Below are 19,329 nucleotides of genomic sequence, written 5' to 3'. Positions count from 1 at the left end.
ATCCTGATCATGCTCTTTTCCCTATTAAACAAGATAGTAAGTAAGCTAAGATGCTTGCATCTCACTTAATGAATGCTAAAATATTTTAAACATTTTCCCAAAAAGTTATTGATATTATTTTAAAAGTAATGAAAATGTGTGGCATACGGGTTGCATAGTATTTAAAGATGTAAGGCAAGGCACTAGGTCAAACAGAGTCTGAATGATGAAATCAGAGAGATTTCCTAATCTTCCGCCTGGAAGAATGTACTTTTTGCAAGAGCAACCAACTGTTCATATATATATAACATGCTGAGTGTGCCAGCAGCATTAGACCTGGTGCCATGAGCTGCTGATCTGGAAATGAAGACGTTATAGCCATCACAATGTCTTACTTATGGGTGGAACTACAGGTTGTGGGAGGGGTGATACCTCTGGCAGAACTATGGGTTGAGGGGGTATAAGTGATAGCACTGGCAGCCTTTTTTAAGGCTGCTGCAATGGAAAAAAGCCCACTGAAGTCTGTAGTAGAAGGATGCAATATATAATCAGACCATCCAGAGACCAAACACTCCTGGGTGTGACAAGGGACAAACACAAGAATAGGGAAGAAGAAAAATGAATCAAAGAAGACAACATCCATGAGCAGATGGTGGAACAAAAGTTAACTTTAAATATATGTTATGCCCTGGAAACAACAGCTGTACCAATACACAGCCAACACTCACTGTATCTGCACACTAAAAAGCACTGCTCTTCATTGACAGCAGATTGAAGATCACAGAAGAGCTGAATGGGCAGCACGAAAAAGGCACTTTTTTTTGCCCCCGTTTGTTAGGATTTCCATAATGCTGCACATTGCTGAGCCCTAGTCTGTGCTCTGGTGCAGAATAAAGAAAATGGGCCACATTTGCCTTGGACTAGGAGCCCTCTGATCAACACTTGGAAAGATTTTAGAGGTTGACTGGGTTTCTCTTGAATGGGTTCATACAGTTATCAAAAAAACACTGAGCTCTGAGGACAGACCTTCCCAATACACTAAGGCCCAAAACTCGCCTAATACTAAAAAGGACTTGAACCCCACTCAAAACAAACACCCACTCACTATTTTACTTGCTCTGAGCATTGTATATTGTACCTACTTTTAACACGATGGTAGCCCCAATCTAACTCCACTGGTTCAGTTAAGAAAAAGACAATTGGGATATCCAGGTTGTACAGAGCATTGCTCCTAAATACCTCCAGCCCTCTACTGAAAACACGGGTAGCATGGGAGGCTGATGCAGGGGAAATGGAAGACAGGAAATGTCAGGAAGTGAAGATGGCAGTTAGAGCACTGTAACTGGCACTAGTTCTTTCCATAGACTAATTCAATGTAATTATTTCTATTGGACCTTCTACAGCCCGGACAGGCTCTGGAAAACGGGCCAAATAAGCAACACCCTGTGCATTAGGTAATGAGAGGCCATGGGCACCTTCTACTCTGTAGTCTGAGAGTCTCCCCACCCCCATTCAGAGATACAGAGACACATGAGGCTGTCAGGAACACTATAACTAGAACCCAATGTGGTGATCTGGGAATCATGGAGGGCTGGGTAGGGAGCAAGCTCAGAGAACTCTGACTGGAGTGGAATTTACAGTGGCCAAAATAGACAATGCCCATTATTGGCATAAAGACAGCCACCACCAGTTGATGAAGGTTATAGAGGTATGGATTGTTGTGCTGCTGCTGAGAAAGAAGGCTCAGAGGGGAGAGGCGTGTGACAAAATGTCAGAAAACATTGGGACAGTGGCTGACTGGTCATCTAGGCTGTTAGTTGGGAAGAGTGGTCCCCCCGCAATTTCTTTTTGTTTCCTGGATGCCCACATAAAAATGTAACTATAGGAGCTTGTGCCCATGAGTCACATGTTATCTGCTATTGTTTTTATAGTTTTGTCTTGCAAAATAATATAAAAGATAAATATATAAAAAAAGAAATGGACAGTTACTAAATAACAGTTTGCTTCACATACAAAGCCCTACACGTTAAAACGCCTCACTGCTTGGCAGAAAGGACCATGAATTCAGGAAATTCCAAGACTTGAGTAGAAAATACAAAAAAATACCTTGAAGTTCATTCCTTGAAAGAAAAGAAAATTGAAAATCTAGTCCATTGCTAAACTCTAGCTATTGCTTCCTTCCATGGACTCCTACACCTACAGTATTTTCCCTCTTACTTCGAAGGATCTTTAACCTGTAAGTGAAGCTGTCAATCCTCCCTTATTCACCATCTTTCCTACATTCTCCCCCAGCGAATAAGACTCTCCTTTCACACTCCACTGTTCACCCTCTCTGATCTCTTTCTTGATTACTACTGCCTCACCACCACCAAACTGAACCCTCCAGGTGACTGTTCCTCTTACCAAACATCCTATCTAGATGTACTCTGCAGGTGAGATTTTCCCTCCTTTTTGGCTCTATCAGCCTTCTATAGTAATAAGGTATCCATGGTGCGACAACTTCTGCCCTACCCCGCCTCCATCCCACCTCATCTCGGAAGATATTCCAGTTATTTAACAATGAGACATTTTTAATGTATTTTCTGATTCAGTTTTCATACCACTAACACCTCCAACTTTGAGGTCCATCAGGACCCAAAAACGCCTTTGTTGATCTCGTCCCTCCTTATAGAAATCATCCACCTCTTTGCAAACTTGGAGTTTCCTGCTTTCAAATGGGCTCCTCTCTCGGTCCCTACACATTAGACAGCTCTGTTCTTTAATCAGCCTGAGGGGGTCATTCTGACCCTGGCGGTCATGGACCGCCAGGGCCAACGACCGCGGGAGCACCGCCAACAGGCTGGCGGTGCTCCCATGGCATTCTGACCGCGGCGGTACAGCCGCGGTCAGATACGGGAAACCGGCGGTGTACCGTCGGTTTCCCGCTGCCCAAGGGAATCCTCCATGGCGGCGCTGCAAGCAGCGCCGCCATGGGGATTCCGACCCCCTTACCGCCAGCCTTGTTCTGGCGGTTTTGACCGCCAGAACCTGGCTGGCGGTAACGGGTGTCGTGGGGCCCCTGGGGGCCCCTGCAGTGCCCATGCTAAAGGCATGGGCACTGCAAGGGCCCCCTAACAGGGCCCCACCAAGATTTTCAGTGTCTGCCACGCAGACACTGAAAATCGCGACGGGTGCAACTGCACCCATCGCACCCCATCCACTCCGCCGGCTCCATTCGGAGCCGGCATCCTCATGGAAGGGGGTTTCCCGCTGGGCTGGCGGGCGGCCTTCTGGCGGTCGCCCGCCAGCCCAGCGGGAAACTCAGAATTACCGCGGCGGTCTTTTGACCGCGCAGCAGCATTCTGCCGGCGGGACTTTGGCGGGCGGCCTCCGCCGCCCGCCAAAGTCAGAATGACCCCCTGAGACCTTTCAGTTCAGTGCTCCTCTGGCGCACTATGCTAAAATGGCTCAGAACAGATACATAAATGGGCCAATCTTTCATTTACTCGCCGGGTCCAGCAGAGAAGGATTACTTTATGCAATACCTCAACACATGGCAAGGTAATTCATGAGTGAAAAACACAAGCACTTCTAAGACAGAGGTGTTTCCTCAATACGTAAGGCCCTGATGTCTTCTTGTCATCTGTTCTTTTTCTAACCAAAGTAATACTTTCTCTATTAGTAAACAAATGTGACTGTAACTAAAAAAAACTAAAAAACTTATGTTATAGGCCCTGGTCCTGAAAAAGAGAAATTAGGATGAACAATGAAGCTTTATCCAGCAATTTTCATAATGTCTAAATAGTATTCTTCATCTAAATGAAAAAGTATGAATAGGTGCAGAAACGTTTCAGGTGAGGGTACATTATTTCTACAAGACTCAAGAATAAATGAACTTCCAAACATAGATTTTAATTGTATGTGTATATATGTAGCGCTTACTACCGCTGGCGAGGCGTTGAATCACTTTTCGGCGAGTAGCATGCTACTCTGGAACCCAAAAGTATTAGTGGTGGATAGATCCACACTCGACTATGACACAGAGCTGGTCATGCTTCTGTCGAGCCTCATGGTTCTCTTGATCTAAATTACTTGCGTAGATTTGGATATTAGAGTGGAATGGTGTCAATGTACATAGGGTGATAATCTTTTTCTTCTTTTCCAAACTCTTAGAAAAGGAACTGCAGCTGAAGGTACAGACCACACTCTGACAAGACATTACTGTACAGGAATTAGCTAATATTCTGGACACTCATGGCACAAGATTCAGCAAGCCCAAAAGAAGTTTAACTACTTCAAGATCCTCCATCAATTGGTATTGTACTCAAGACACACTGTGCACTGCAGGTATTTAAGGTCTCTTTGCTTGCTGGAGAGGTGCACAGGCAGGTTGTGGCCCCGCACATGTCCTATAGTCCTGCCCAAAATGCATTCATACTGGTCAGAGGTAGGGAGAACACTGAAGGACACTAATACAGCTCCCCTTCAGCCATCAGTTAGTTCTTCCATACTGCATGTCTATTCGGGCTTCCCAAACATTACACACCATCAATGAAGCTGGCAGCCCATGGCATAGGCCATGGGCAAAGCCAGTATACTGAGACACTGATGATCACTCACACTCCTGAACCATGGGGAATAGATGGCTAAAATGCAGAGGATGTCAATCTGTAGGTGGCATACATCTAAGAGCTTAAAACTGAAGTCAGACCTTATGCTGAGTGAGGCACTGGGTAATATGCAGGTGAACCTTGTGACCAAAGACATACCTCATTACCTTTGAATCTTATATAAATGTTTAGAAAACCGTGTACTGCCAGACAGGTCTCAAGTTTTACATTATGCTTTACAGAATACTAGGTAATGCTGGATTGATTCATCATACAACTGGTTATCTTAATCAAGTTCAAGCTTTATGCTGTTTCATATTAGTGTTCTGATAAGGGCTGATATTGCATATCTCATTATATACTGAGATTGCTCACTAGCTTCTATTGGTCGTATGCATCTTTGTGTCAACACAGCCAGAAAACTGTGTAATGCATACAATTTGGTGTTCAGAGATTACTGCCTCTGACATATTTGTAATATCTGACTTGTCTGAACATTTCACTTAGAACAATAATGATTGTAGTATTGCATGTTTTGGTCACTCTACAAACAAGAGATTGGATCAAATTATGATAATCTGAGCTATTTTAACTGATGTAGGCCACAGTGATAAACATGCTGGTAAATATTGACTAAAATGACAGGTCCAATGTTAGCATTACAAACAGATATTTCTGCACTATTTACAACTTGTCTGCATTTTATTTGAGGGCTAACTGGCGGAAACATGGTTTCTGCTGACATTACTGTGCCAAAAAGCTGCTACAGATGTCAAAATGCTGCTGCAGATATCAAAATGCTGCTGCAGATATTTCTGGAAATGAACTGGAGAGGTGTGTTATTACTGGCACACCAGACCCCAATTTGTGTAAAGGTCTTTAATGCTCTGGAGAAGAAAGAATTCCCAATTACTGAACATTTTGTTCTTTCAGGAGTAATTCTCCAATTTATATATGAGGAGGCTATTTGGCTCCTTCTAAAGGAGAATAGTGAGCGATGTTTGGTATTCGTGGATGATGACAATGCTGAAGATTGCAAAATAACAGGGGAAGTCCTTGGAATAAAACACATGGATTATTTTGAAAAATATAATAGGTTTTAAAGTTTTCTAATTCAGAAATCACAAACCATAAACTGAAATGTTGTGAAATGTAATCTCCGAAACACATACCAAATTTGCAGTGGATACTGCCTTTTTTCTACCACTTGTGATTCCCCTGGAGTTTATCTGGTGGCTTTAACAGCCACAAAGTTTTTGCAGTAAGGCTACTTTTACGTGCTTAATATATGCCCATGCTCTCTGAGCTAACAACATGTGATTGAAAGAGGTAAGATCTACGAATTCATGTCACATTTCAAACAAGTTCCTGACAGTGCTTTGGTATAGTCTGACTCTCCAAGCCCAAGCTAACACTTCCTGTCATCCTAACTTGTATACACTTGCCATTCACACATATCTTCTCACAGCTTCACCACAACCATAATCCTCTAGGCCAAATATAAATTAAGTTTAGGGCATAAATGTATACTTCTCAAGGTATACTGCATACATTCACAAGCAAGCAAATCAAAGGTTAATGTCATTTATTGTTACAAATGCACATACCTGGTCACCACAACTTCCTCTGAATGTTCTTTCTGTATGAGATGTTGGAAATATTCTTCGATGGCCTGAACAGTGAGGGCTCTCTTGATATACGGATAATAAAGAGGGTGTCGTGCTATAACACCTGCAAGGTATAAGACAGTAAAACAGACTTTAAATATTTGGTCGTGCTTGAGATCCAATCCTTTATTGGACAATGTTTCTTTAACAAGACCATTTCTCTTAAAAAAGAGATTTTTTTTCTCTTTATTCTGACCGTCCCTTGAGATTATTACCCTTCACACTTAAACAACAATAATATTGTACGGCTCTAGTTCTCGATGGTTTGAATGCCAATTAGGAAAGAACAAGTTACTTACCTTCGGTAATGCCTTATCTGGTAGAGACATATTCTAGCTGCAGATACCTTACCTTTGAATTAGAATTTTCCCTATGCGTCAGAATGGATTGGGAGAATTTTCTGAGCAGTACCCCTGCACGTCATTAGGTGGTGTTGATTGGCTCCAGAACCGTTGTCATCCACGCGGATATGAGGTCGTGGGTTCTACATAGGCACCACCTGGCACACTGGCATCAGTTTCTTTTCACAACTTTCCACACCAGAAGCGCAGAGCCAAGAAGAACACTGACTACTGGTGCCTCAAAACTTAAGCCCTTACGGGGAGTCCCTGTTGATAGAAATCAGTTTGCAGAGCGGGGAGGTTGGGTGGCTGGTCAGTAAGAGACCTGCAACTAGAATATGTTTCTACTAGATAAGGTGTTACCAGAAGTAGCTTCTTCATCTGACAGAGACTTCTAGTTGCAGATTCCTTACTTGTGAATAGATATCGAAATACCATCCCCGGGAGGTGGGTGTGCGAACAATTATCATAACAGAAAGTCCTGCAGGACCGAACAGGCAAAGTACCCGACCCCAGGGACTTGACAGTCCAGGCAGTAGAGTTTGGTGAATGTGTTCAAGGATGCTCACATTGCTGCCTGACAGATCTCAAGAACTGCAACTACGCATTCTAACATAGTTGTTGCAGCTGAAACTAGAGTCAAATGAGTCCTCAGGGGGTTGCTTTTTGGTCAGTGTGTAGCAGAACTTAATGCGGAGTACGACCCATCTGGAGATGGTCCGCTTGTGCAATGCCTGATCTTTCGTCACACCCACATAGCAGACAAAGAGTTGATTATCCACCAGGAACTCTTTTGTACAATCAAGATAGAATGCAGACACTCTTCTTCGGTCTAGGCGGCAGAGTCTCTCCTCTTCCTTAGAGAGATGTGGGGGTGCGTAAAAAGTAGGCAAGGTGTTGGAACAGCACAGAACATGCCATGGGAAGTGGAAGTCTCGACCACCAAGCTTTCTGCAGTGTGGTATTGAGTGAGGAAAGATGGGTCCCATGGGGCAGGGCGGAGCGGGGCGATGGTGGCAAGCAATTGTCCTGTTCACAGGACCCCGTCTGTTGGGCATGGACCAGGTTCCCAGCAGGGCATCTGTAAGTGCTCTGTTAAAGGTAAGCAGGGGTTCAGAAGAGGAAGCTCCGGTCTGAAGAACTTCTGTCAAGATGTCAGCCTTGATCGCTACTGACGTTGAGGATCTCCGCTGCCCTCTTCACAACCATTGCATAGTGGCCACAGTATGCTGGGAAAGCAAGCCAGTATCTGTAGAGGTATCCAGTCCACTGGCGTCTCCGCCTTCCTCACACCAGTCTATTGACACCTGTACTTCCAACTAGATACTCTAAAGGGTCCAGTGACCCACTCCCATTCTTCCCCCATGCCAAGCCCTTCAGAATAGGGCTCAGATGGCAACCTAGGATCCATGAGTCCTGTCGGCACTGGAATTGACGCTGAACTACATCACTCAGACTTGGATCAGAATGGGGATGGTTTCGCCGGTGGGCCCCGGCAGCATTGGCATGGGGCCCAGCACCCGGGAAGGTTGCATTGGCACAACTAGCGCCGGTACGGGTCAGAGATCGGATCAATGGGGACCATCAGAGCCAAGGCTGAAGGTGCAGTTGCAGAATCTGATGGGGGCCCCTCTGTCCCTGTGGGGACCAAAGTTGGCCCACTCAACTAAGTGGCGCATGGCCTGGTAAAATTTATTTATCTTAGAGGGGTCACGCTAGCTCCTTCGGTGCCATGGCCCGGCAGTCCAAGAATGACTTATAGTCGCAGTTGCACTCAAGATACCATAAACAGACAAAATGGGAGTATGTAACTGAAATGGCGTAGCTTAAACCCTGTTTCCTCAAAGACATCCTTGACACACCGAAAAAAGACTTCAGCAAACCTATCGAAAATATTCTGTCAAAAAATGACTGAGCTGAAGAGTAGCTCTTCTTTGGATCAGTGCTAACTGGTGAGGAGAGAAAAGAATGGATGTTTGCACGTCGAAGTGGCGCCTGTATAGGTGACCGCAACATCACTTCCAGTGCAAATGACACACACAAAGCCACGCCGAACCGAAAGAAACTACCTACCGGAGTGCTGGGGTACTGCTCATGAAAACTCTTCCAGATGCAGTCTAATGCCTGTGAAATTGAAAGGCAAGGAATCTGTAGCTAGATGTCTCTACCAGATATTACTCTCTAATCATGTTGTGTGATATTTTGTTTTCCTGTGTGATTAAAGCACTCATTTACTCATTTTTCTATCAAAATAATAAGCACTGGTTTGGACACTATACTAATGTGTCTGTTGGCTGTTTGTTCTTAGCTCCCCAAGCTATCTCCCTCAAATGTCTGTAACTGCTCGCCCTCACTATCTTCAGAGTCCACTAGCCTTTGCCGGCCCAGTGGCCATCCCTCCCGCAAATAATTTCTGACAGCCTTTGTTATCCCTATGGGATATAGGATCTTTTCCTTTGCAACAAAAGTTAATATCTAGTCAATGAATGAACAGGCTTGAAATAAATGTAGCTGATAAGGTTAGGATTACCCCATGACCAAAAATATGTTCAACTCATCCATCTAAGAAACGTCCTATAAATGGAAGTGTCTTCAAGGACCATTTGAAAAGTTACTTACCTTCTGTAACGCATCTGGTAGAGACATATTCTAGTTGTGGGGTTCATGGGGTTGCCTTTTAGCCAATGTGTAGCACACTTTAATGCAGAGAACAATTCATCTAGAGATGGTTCTCTTCTGCACTGTCCAACCTTTATTTGCACCCACATTGCCAACAAAGAGATGATCGTCCACACGGAGCTCTTTGGTACAATCAAGGTAGAAAGCCAATGCTCTTTTCGGGTCTGGGTGATGGAGTCTCTTCTCTTCCTTAGAAGGATGTGAAGGTGCGTGGAAGTAAGCAAGCTGATGGACTGGCCTACATGGAAGGACGTGACAACTAACAGCAGAAAGGAGGCCCCAGTATGATGCACCACTTTGTCAGGATGGATGGAAAGGTAGGGTGGCATAGATGATAATACTTGCAGCTCACCCACCCAGGGGGCAGAAGTGATGGTCAAAAGGAAGGCTGTTTTTAAAGTTAGAAGCCTGAGAGGACAATTGTGACGAGGCTCAAAGGGAGCACACATGAGGAATGTCAGAACCAGATTCATAACCCATTGGGGAATTATGAAGGAGTAAAGATATATGTAGGACTCTTCTAACAATAGGAGATTTAAAAAAGGAGAGTTGGTCAGGTAATCTCAGAAAAGTAGAGATAGCAGACAGATAACCTTTAAGGGTGCCCAAAGCAGAGCCCTGCTGGGCAAAAGAAAGTTTAAACAAGAGGACCTCAAATAGAGGGGCAGAGAGGGGGTCAACAGACGTGTCTGTGTACAAATTTGTTCCATCGACTGGCATCTACCATTTTGGTGGAGTGGCATCTATAGTTTTGGTGGAGGGACTCCTGCCTGCCAAGATAATGTTACAGACTTTGAGCAGAAAATCAGAGGCTGTCAACTGCCACCACTCAATCTCCATGCAAGAAAGAAGACACTGGACTGGTTTGTGTAAAGAACCGTCCTCTGCTGCTGTGACAGAAGATCCTCCTGAAGTGCCAGTCTGATCGGAGGATCAACGGTCATGCTCAATAGCTGGGAATACCAGACTCTGCATGCTCAGTTCAGAGCCACAGGGATTACTTGGGCCCAGTCATCCTTGATCTTCTTGAGAACTCTAGGTATGAGTGGAAAGGCGTACAGGAGGCCTGAGTTCCATTCTAGAAGTAAAGCATCACCGAGCGAATGCCGCCTTGGAAACGCCGACGTGCAAAACAGCTGACATTGCACATTCCCTGCGGAGGCAAACGGATCTAACCAAGGCTCTCCTCACTGGTGAAAGAGACCATGCGCCACCTTCGAATGGAGATTGGAGATGCCATTCGTGATCGACCAGGCACTATCGGCTGAGTTCATTCGCTCTGGCGTTCAGAGAGTCTGCCAGGTGTTGAACCACCAGGAAAATGCCCTGATATTCCAGCCATGTCCAGAGGCGCAGAGCCTCCTGACAAAGAGTCCATGACCCCACCCCACTTTGCTTGTTGCAGTACCACATGGTGGCGGTGTTGTCCGTGAACACCTGCACCACTATTCCTTTGAGCGAGGGATGGAATGCCTTCAATGCTAGCCTGATCACCCTGAGCTCGAAAAGACTGATGTGGAGCCTGGACTCTGCCGGAGACCAAACTCCTCTGATCTCCGCCTCTCCCATGTGATCGCCCCATCCCAGGAGTGACGCATCTGTAAAAATTGTCAGATCTAGTTGGGGAAGGGAGAGGGATCTGCTGCTGACCCAATCACAGTTCAAAAACCACCACTGCAGATCTTGCGCACTTCCCACTCTGAGCCATGTCAGAGAGATACTCCTGATGCTGCGCCAATTGGAAATTCAGGTCCCACTGCAGAGCCCTCATATGCCATCTGGCATGTTGATGATGGGGGTGAGGGGAGGGCCCTCACACACTCCACGTCGAAGGGGGCGGGAGGGAAACTCAACCACTTAGATCATGGGCGCTCCCTGCATCCAGGGTGATAAAAGTAAAACGCTAGGCACGCACTGTGGTTCGTAAAGCAGGAAGTGCTCTGGGCAGGCAATACAGCACTCTACATGCACTGCAATCCAAGAATTAAGCGCTCTCCACGCACTATGATGGCAAAATACAGTGCCTCCCTTGCAATTGTTTTAGGAAGGTGACCGTAGGAGGGAGGGGGCACACCATCCAGCTCCTGGAGACAGCAGTGGGGGCACAGGGCTGTAAGGCCCCAGCAAAAAGGCCAGCACAAGGGTCCAAAGGCAGTGGCAGTCCCTTTGTGACCTACCAGGCCACAGGACAGCACAACAGCAAGGCAGGCCCAAGGTGGTCGCTGGTGAGTCCTTCCAGCAGCATCAAATGTCAGTCATTAGCCCAGCAATGTCTGAAAATGTGGGGTAAAACCCCCTGTAATTATACTCATTTTGTGTGGTCTACAAAAAAAGGGGAGAGGAGGGTTCCAACCAGCACTAACCAGTTCCAGGAATATACCCTTTCTCCTCCAGCACTGGCTCCAGACATCAGAAGGAGGTAAACAAGCCCTTTGTGTGAGGCCAGGGCACAGCCTTTACAGATGCAGGTGTGCCCCGCCTCTCCCTCTCCCATTCCAGGAAGACCATTCAATATGCAGATGCACTCTTGTGACACCTCCACCCTCCCTGTGTATGGACTATCTGAAAAGTATGCACAAATCCCAGCTGTCACTCTGCCCCAGATGGGGATTGGATTCAAGCTGCAAAACACTAGAGTCATAAGCACAGAGAAATGCCCACTTTCTAAAAGTGGCATTTCTATAATGGTAATAAAAACTCCACCTACACCAGTATGCAGTATTTCTCCCTAACATTACAACCATACCAAACATGCCTATGCCACCCCTCACAGATCTGACAATACCACTTAGACGTATGTTAGGGCATTTCCAATGTAATCCTACGAGAAGAGCAGCGCTCACAATAGTGAGAAACTACATGGGCTGTTTGTCACTACTAGGACATATAATACATAAAGACGGATGGCCTTCCTTTTAAGTACACAGCACCCTGCCCATAGGGCTTGCTAAGCCCAAACTTAGGGGTGACTTATATGTAGTAAAAGGCGAGTTCCAGGCCTGGCAGGTAAATTGTATATGCCAGGTCCCTATGGCAGCAAACTGCGCACGCAGGCTCTGTGGTAACAGGCCCGAGACAGGTTTGAAAGACTACTTCTGTGGGTGGCGCAAGCTGTGCTGCAGGCTCACTAGTAGTATTTAATTGACAGGCCCTGGGTATAGGGATACCACTGTACAAGGAATGTATAGGTACATTAAATGAGCCAATCAGGTTTAAGCCAATCATACCAAGTTTAGAAGGGAAAGCACGTGCACTTTAGGATTGATCAGCAGGGGTACAGTGTTCAGAGTCCTAAAGCCAACAAAAAGAGTTCATAACAATAGCAGGAAGAAGGCAAAACATTTGGAGATTACCCTGCAAAAAGGGCCAGGACCAGCACTGCCCCAATACACACCACTCTCAATGCATAATGCAACAATGCTCCTCACTGAGAAGGATGCATCCAATTCTGGTTAATCCTGCTGTACACTGGTAAGAGTGTGTAAAAACGGAGATAGCTTTTAATGATGAGACGAGCAATTATAATTTCTCTTAACTGTAAAGTGACAACTCAGGCAAGAGGTGCATGCAAGTTATACACGAGTTTTCCTCTCTGGTAATATTACATATATTCTGATAAGTGGTGCCTTTTTATTATTACCAATGAGAACATATGCATCACAACGAGAGGTACTACACGATTTGTGTATCCTGCACTCCAGAGCCCACCACTGCCTTCAATTCTTTATACGTTGCACCAACATTTTCTTGGTGAGCCTTTAGCTTAGGGGATGGCTCACCCAGTTTTTAGATGGAAGTATATAGTCCCCCTGATAGCTCACTTAAAATTTGTCGTTAGCCATACATTTCAATTGGTGGTTCACTGAGCTCGTGACTAAGATTTAGCTTAGTGGTTGGCGTTCTAAGTCAAATGTTTTCTCACTGAGGTTGTTGCCTGCTGACAATTAGATGTGTGTAAGTTTGTCACCTGTCTCGGAGACAAATAGCGCCCCTTCCCCATTTGTTTATGTTTTGCAGCGCTGAAAAAGCCAGAAGTTAGTCCGTTAAAAGAGCTTATGTAAAACCACTATTATTCTTTTTTTAACACAATTCGGTATCTCTTTTTGCAAATAATAATTAATGACACTACAAATTAGCTCTCAAGCAATTTCGTCTTATAATTGCTGCCTTAAGAGAAGAAAATACTTTATCTTGTCTCATTTTACAGTTTTTCTGGTATTGACATAAAAATAGCAGCCGTTCAGGTGGTGACCCTAGGTAAACGGACGTTTCACTAGGTCTTGTCTGAACCTCGTTTCTACCTCGCTGATTTGGTAATTTACATGATGTCGTCTTCGGCTTTATACAAAACACCTTATCATCCTGCGCAAAACTCAAGACGGACTAGATATGTCAATACGTTTGATCTCTGTACTCAATGAGAACAATGTGCCCCCGTCAAGTATGGATAAAGAATAAATACGTTGAAATAAGTGTGCACTTCATTTTTTAATAGAAAACGTTAGTTGCTGCAAATCAGTTTCGATATTTGCAAACACATTTATGTCACATTAATGAAAACTCTGAATAGTTTATCGAAATTACCAAACCTACTATAGAGTACCTTAGATTTATTGTCCTACGGATGCTTGAAACAAATCGAAAAAATTAGTTTCACACAGTGCAATTTGACACAAACGCGAAATCAGCAGAAAGGTTAATACGAATATCAAATAAGTTAATGAAAATAACAATAAATACCAATGTTTGCTGAGTTGCCTTTGTCCCCGCTTCTTGTGTACGCAAGATCTTCCAAACGAAACGTAAAAGGACCACTTGGTAGATCTAAAAGGAAAAAAAAACAATAAACTCTAGATTCAAAAGGGAAAAACACAATATACTCACTACAGACAAACTGCAATTTCCAGGGTTCTGCAAGGACAACTGGATCTCTATTTCAGTCAGGAATACTTGAGGCTGCAAGGAGAATTCACTAAATCCACATGCAGTGCCTGTCTAAAACTAAGGAAGTCAAGGACTGGAACAATGGAGGAAGGGGAATGGATCTGCCCTTCATTATATGCTCTATCCTTTGATTAGAACAGAGAAATAGTGTATGAGAAGCAGCGAGCTTGAGAGTAAACTCTTCTAATAGACATCTGGAGAGGTAAGTAAACTAAAGAGAGCAGCTAGATATTTGCATAAAGACGTCAATGGGTGGGTTGTAGGTAATTTAATAGGCGATGGGGTGAGGGCACAAAAAAACGACAAAGTGGAATTAGAAGTAAGCGGCGGAGGAAGTGGAGGAAATGATTTTGAACGGATCCAAGACGGGTGAAAGAGAATAGTCCTAATTTAATTGCCTCAGGGGCAACTGTGAAATAAGGAAAATGAAGAAGCAGTGAGAGGTTGATGTGTGCAAGTAAGTATGAATGAAAGCACAACTCAGAGTTGCAAAAACAGCGGATTGATGCTAAGAAATAGTTTGAACAAGAAGGATTTATTGTAGGAAAGAGTGCACCCTGAAACTAATGGAGATGGAATAAGCCCACGTGGGACATGTAGGTGATAGATGAAATTGAAAATGTCTCAAAGATCATGAAGACTGAAATGGTGGAATCTGCACTTCAAGAAATAAAAAATGTCTGAGCTAGTTGCAAGAACGTTTCCAAACTTTTATTGTGAAGTAATGGACAAACTTCAATTAATCCGGCAGACACGTTTCACTCAGGCTAGTCAGCTAATAGTGTTTGAGGCTTCTTTATAGGAAGGAAAGTAATAATAAAGTAGGTGGAAGTGTCTGTGCCCATGTGAGTAAAATTAGTATGCCCACCAGCTGGTAAACAAATACAGTTGATGTACTGGTTAAGACCATTTCACAAGGTAACTGAGGCAATTATTTTACCAATGACAGGCATGTTTGTCTTTAGTCACATAAATGTAGAGACCACAACTTAGAATATTATGTACACAATTTCACCACCTGTCTGATGCTCTTCGTCTAAGTCTCATAACAACGGCTATCTTGTGGTCCGGTTTTCATTTTGATAAACACCTTTACCAAACTGTATGTCATTTAGTTCGCTCCGCTTTTGAAGGTTTCACAGGAACACTAAGCACAAACCCAAATCGTTTTTCAGCAGTCAGTCCAAAAACCATGCTCACCGACGTCAGTCCTTGGCTTTCAGATGTGCTACCTAGCATGGCAGGCTTTATGAACCTTGCTGCTGATCAGGCTGAGTTCGCCCTACAGTTAAAACCTAAAGGATTGCCGATTATTTTTTTATGTATGGGTAAAGCAGAAAGTGCCAGGGTGAATGAGCCCATTACCTGCACCACACAGGCTCCTTTCAGTTGATCTGCAAGTGGCAACAATACAATATCTGTATTCAACGCGCGAGACATTATATACGAAGTGTAATAATGTCCTCCAGACAGAGGATTTCCTGTGCCACTGATCACTGGCTAGAAAAACCGCCCACGGCTGGGTTCCGTGTGCCAGGATCTGCCGAACACCCCCCGAATTCATTCTGGCTTCAGCAACACCCTTTTAAATGTGACGTTCAAAGGAGAAAATGTTATTGAATGAAAGAAGTATAAAGGTGAATTAACAACCGAAGTCATTCATTTCTCAAAAGTACCCCAGGAGAAAACAAGACGAATGATCACTTCCATGAATATGTGTTCATCTGGCCTCTGAATTCGAAGAAACAATATTTATTTTATTATGTGAAGCACATCAAACTACTCAAAAGCGCAAGATCCCCTTTAACATATTCACACAGCATTTTCACCCCAAATACACTTGTGGCTATTTTAGAACTTTATGCCATTCTGTTCACGATCATTATATTGCATTTTGCAACGGCTGCTGAACGTATGTAGTTTATCAGTATCATACCTCAAAAGAGGCAACAATGCTGAAACGCAACAGCAGACTGTGCTCTTTACTGTCCAAGAGCCACAGTTTGTTATCACAAAATGGACAATAAAGTTCGTTTCTAAATAGGAAATGTGCGCCAAACGCAAATCAAAGAGGAATGGCCATTGCAAAGCAGAGTATTAAGATTCGGCCGTACTCTTGTAAAAGAAAAAAAGACACTTGGGACAGCTCATAGAATGCTGACATGTTTAATTAAAATATAGCAAACATTAAAATATTTCAAGTGCAGACTGCCATAGAACGGACCAGAGCTTCTCCCCTGTTCTCCCTCGTCCTCCTCTTCCAGTACACTGGAGATCGTAATACCACATTCCATACATTTTTGGTGCTATATTACTTTCACAATGCAACTACACGGAGGAAAGAACGTGGTGAAACTGAAACTACAGATAGAAAGCACTGAACTGGTCCCGGGCTCTTCTCATGGGAAGAATGTGAACAGACTTGCAGGAGGAAAAGAGTAATCAAGAGTAAGATTGACTTTGCTTCCTATTGCTCCTTAATTCAGACCGAAATGGGGTGTTAGATCATTTCAGTCAACTGTGGACCACGGTTTCACATAATATTGGCTCATAACAAATACGGTAACAGGAAAAGATGTCCGCTTTTCATTCATTTTATAGGCTTTACATCAGCATTTGATCTAGTGAATAGCAATATACTGTGGCACCATTGTAGGACTCTGGAGCTGGAAAGCAATCTCCTAGATGTGGAGATGCACTTGTATCCACGACCACCGGAGGAGATATTCAGCCTCGGCACCGTTGCTTGTATGCGTTCCAAGTTGAATTAAAAGCATTTCACCACTCCAGGCACAGTATTACAGCACTGGTTTGGTAAAATACACTCCATCATTTTACAGCTCAGCGTACATGGCAATAGCTAATCCTATGCTTAAACACTTTGCTGTACAAATGTCAAAAACGTCAGCCCCTTTCAAGCTCGGCGTGGATGGCACTGTGCTAATCCTATGGTTTATAACTTTGCTAGAAAAATAGACACGAGGTGAGCAGAATTAGAGCGTTGCTGGTTGTGTAGGGGGCTCTAAACAGGAGCTGCTCTCCACCTAAAATTGGGAGCTACCCAGAGTTCCCTGCTTCTATCTATCTATCTATCTATCTATCTATCTATCTATCTATCTATCTATCTATCTATCTATCTATCTATCTATCTATCTATCTATCCATCCATCTATATACATGCATACATATATATATATATATTCACTGAAAAAAGTAAAGGTTACAGGGAAGTTATACTTAAGAAATAGAATTATAAAAACTTACAAATTCACTGAAAAAACAAACCAAAGGTTAGAGGGATGTTATAGTTAGGTTAAGTTCAACAGTTACAGTTATACTTATCTCAAGACACTATAATTGGTGCTCTAAGGTAACTATAACTTGCTCCTGCACCATGCAGAGGTTTCTCACCAATAATTTTATAGCAAATGTTGGAAGTATATTATAAAACATGTCATGGAAGATGTAATTACTGTTGTAATATGTGGGGTAAGGAGCAATGCATGGTGAGGGTGTGAGTTATAGTTACCTTAGAGCACGAGTTATAGTGTCTTGAGATAAGTATAACTATAACTGTTGAATTTCTATGGTTTTGTGAATGTAAAATCTGCACCCAACTATAACGTCCCTTTAACCTTTCATTTTTTAGCGAATTTCTAAGTTTGAAAAACATTTTATTTCCTAAATATAATGTCCCTAAAACCTTTATTTTTTCATTGAATTTCTACTTTTTTTAAACAAGACCTTACGTTAATCCAACGACCACCCTGCACGGGTTGTGGCCAGGCTCTGCGGCCAACCCCAGCCCCCGTAGGCACCCTACCTTGTGTCATGCACGGCCTTTTGTCTGGGATGAGAGTTGGCCGCAGGGCCTGAGGCCAGACTCTGCAGCTAAGACCCTGCAGACACCTAATCCATTGTAGGCTGCAGGGCAGCCAAAAAGCTGTACGAGTTGACGGGGACAGGCAAAGGGCCCACCCCCATATGTAGGCAACCTGGGAGGAGGGCATGCAGCCCTCCCTCCCCAGGCCAAACACGGCCTGGGCACTCCATCCGCTGGGGCCACCCAATTAATAAAATGGGAAGGGGACCATGTGCCACCCATCCTGGGCTGATTTTGGCCACTGGGACCCCATCCCCCGGTGCACAGTCCATTAGCGGAAGGGGAGGGTGCCACATGACCCTCTTCCTGGGCCAATTTTGGCCCCAGGACCCTCATCCCCCGGGGTCCAGCCAATTAGTGAAAGGGGAAAGGGTCACACAGCCCCTCCTTTCCTGGGCTGATTTTGGTCCTGGGGACCCAATCCCCCGGGGCCTGGCCACTTATTATTGGATGTCCTGGCCCCACCCAGGGCACCAAGTGTGCACTGTTGGGGATTGCAGGGGTGGGCCTCAATGCCCCCGCAGCCACTGCCGGCTCCCCACATCCAGCTGGACAGCATTGTTCCCATATGCAGGGAGCAATGAAAAATACTGCTCCCTGAGTGCAGTTTTCCTGCTCCTGTCCGCTGGCATCGGACTTACTGTTTACTCTCGCTTGGCGAGAGCTGTCAAAGCTTTAGCCAAGCGAAAGCAAACATCTACGTCCTGAGGATTGGCACCTCGGGTCATAGGGAGCTAGTCCTGAGGGGTGGCAATCCCCAGGGCCATTAATAGGTCCAGAAGAGGGGCAGTACGGCCCCCATTTCTTTGTTTTTAAGGGGCTGCCTAGGGGAGGTGGTTGTTCCCGGGGCTGAAAACAGCCTGTGAAGGGGACCACATGGTCTCTCTTCCCATTCAAAAATCAGCCTAACCCAAGGAGGAGGTGGGCCCCCGGGCCGAAAATGGCCCAGGAGGGGGGCCGCACAGCCCCCTCCTCCTTTTGCTAAATCGCCCAGGGAAGTAGGTGGGTCCCAGGGCTGTCAGGAGAGGGGTCCACGTAAAGATTGGACTTGCTCTGGGTAGGTGGTGGTCCCCAGGGCTGTAATCGGCCATGGGGAGGGGGGCTGCATGTACCCCTCTCCCCAACATAATTACTTAAAATTGCCCCAGGACCTGGCCCACCAGGGGGCCGAAGTTTAAACAAGCGCCAGAGGCTGCGATTTTTTAAAAACATTTTTTGCCAGGATCCGCAGATCCTCCATGATTTTC

The 19,329-nt window shown here is 44.7% G+C and overlaps 1 protein-coding gene across 1 annotated transcript in view; it reads right to left on the bottom strand.

Moving 5' to 3' along the window:
- Positions 1–19,329, bottom strand: part of LOC138303648 (uncharacterized) — a 670,623-nt gene that overhangs the window by 67,839 nt on the left and 583,455 nt on the right. The window contains exons 17-18 of the mRNA XM_069242952.1: positions 13,996–14,079; positions 6,176–6,299 (exon numbers count right to left, since the gene is read on the bottom strand). Of these exons, the coding sequence (XP_069099053.1) occupies positions 6,176–6,299; positions 13,996–14,079 (208 nt within the window). The remainder of the gene's footprint in view (positions 1–6,175; positions 6,300–13,995; positions 14,080–19,329) is intronic.

Source organism: Pleurodeles waltl, chromosome 1_2 (genome assembly GCF_031143425.1).
Source record: "Pleurodeles waltl isolate 20211129_DDA chromosome 1_2, aPleWal1.hap1.20221129, whole genome shotgun sequence".
NCBI lineage: Eukaryota > Metazoa > Chordata > Amphibia > Caudata > Salamandridae > Pleurodeles > Pleurodeles waltl.
The sequence above is the reverse complement of the archived record's forward strand: the minus strand, read 5'-3'. Positions and strand labels throughout refer to the sequence as shown.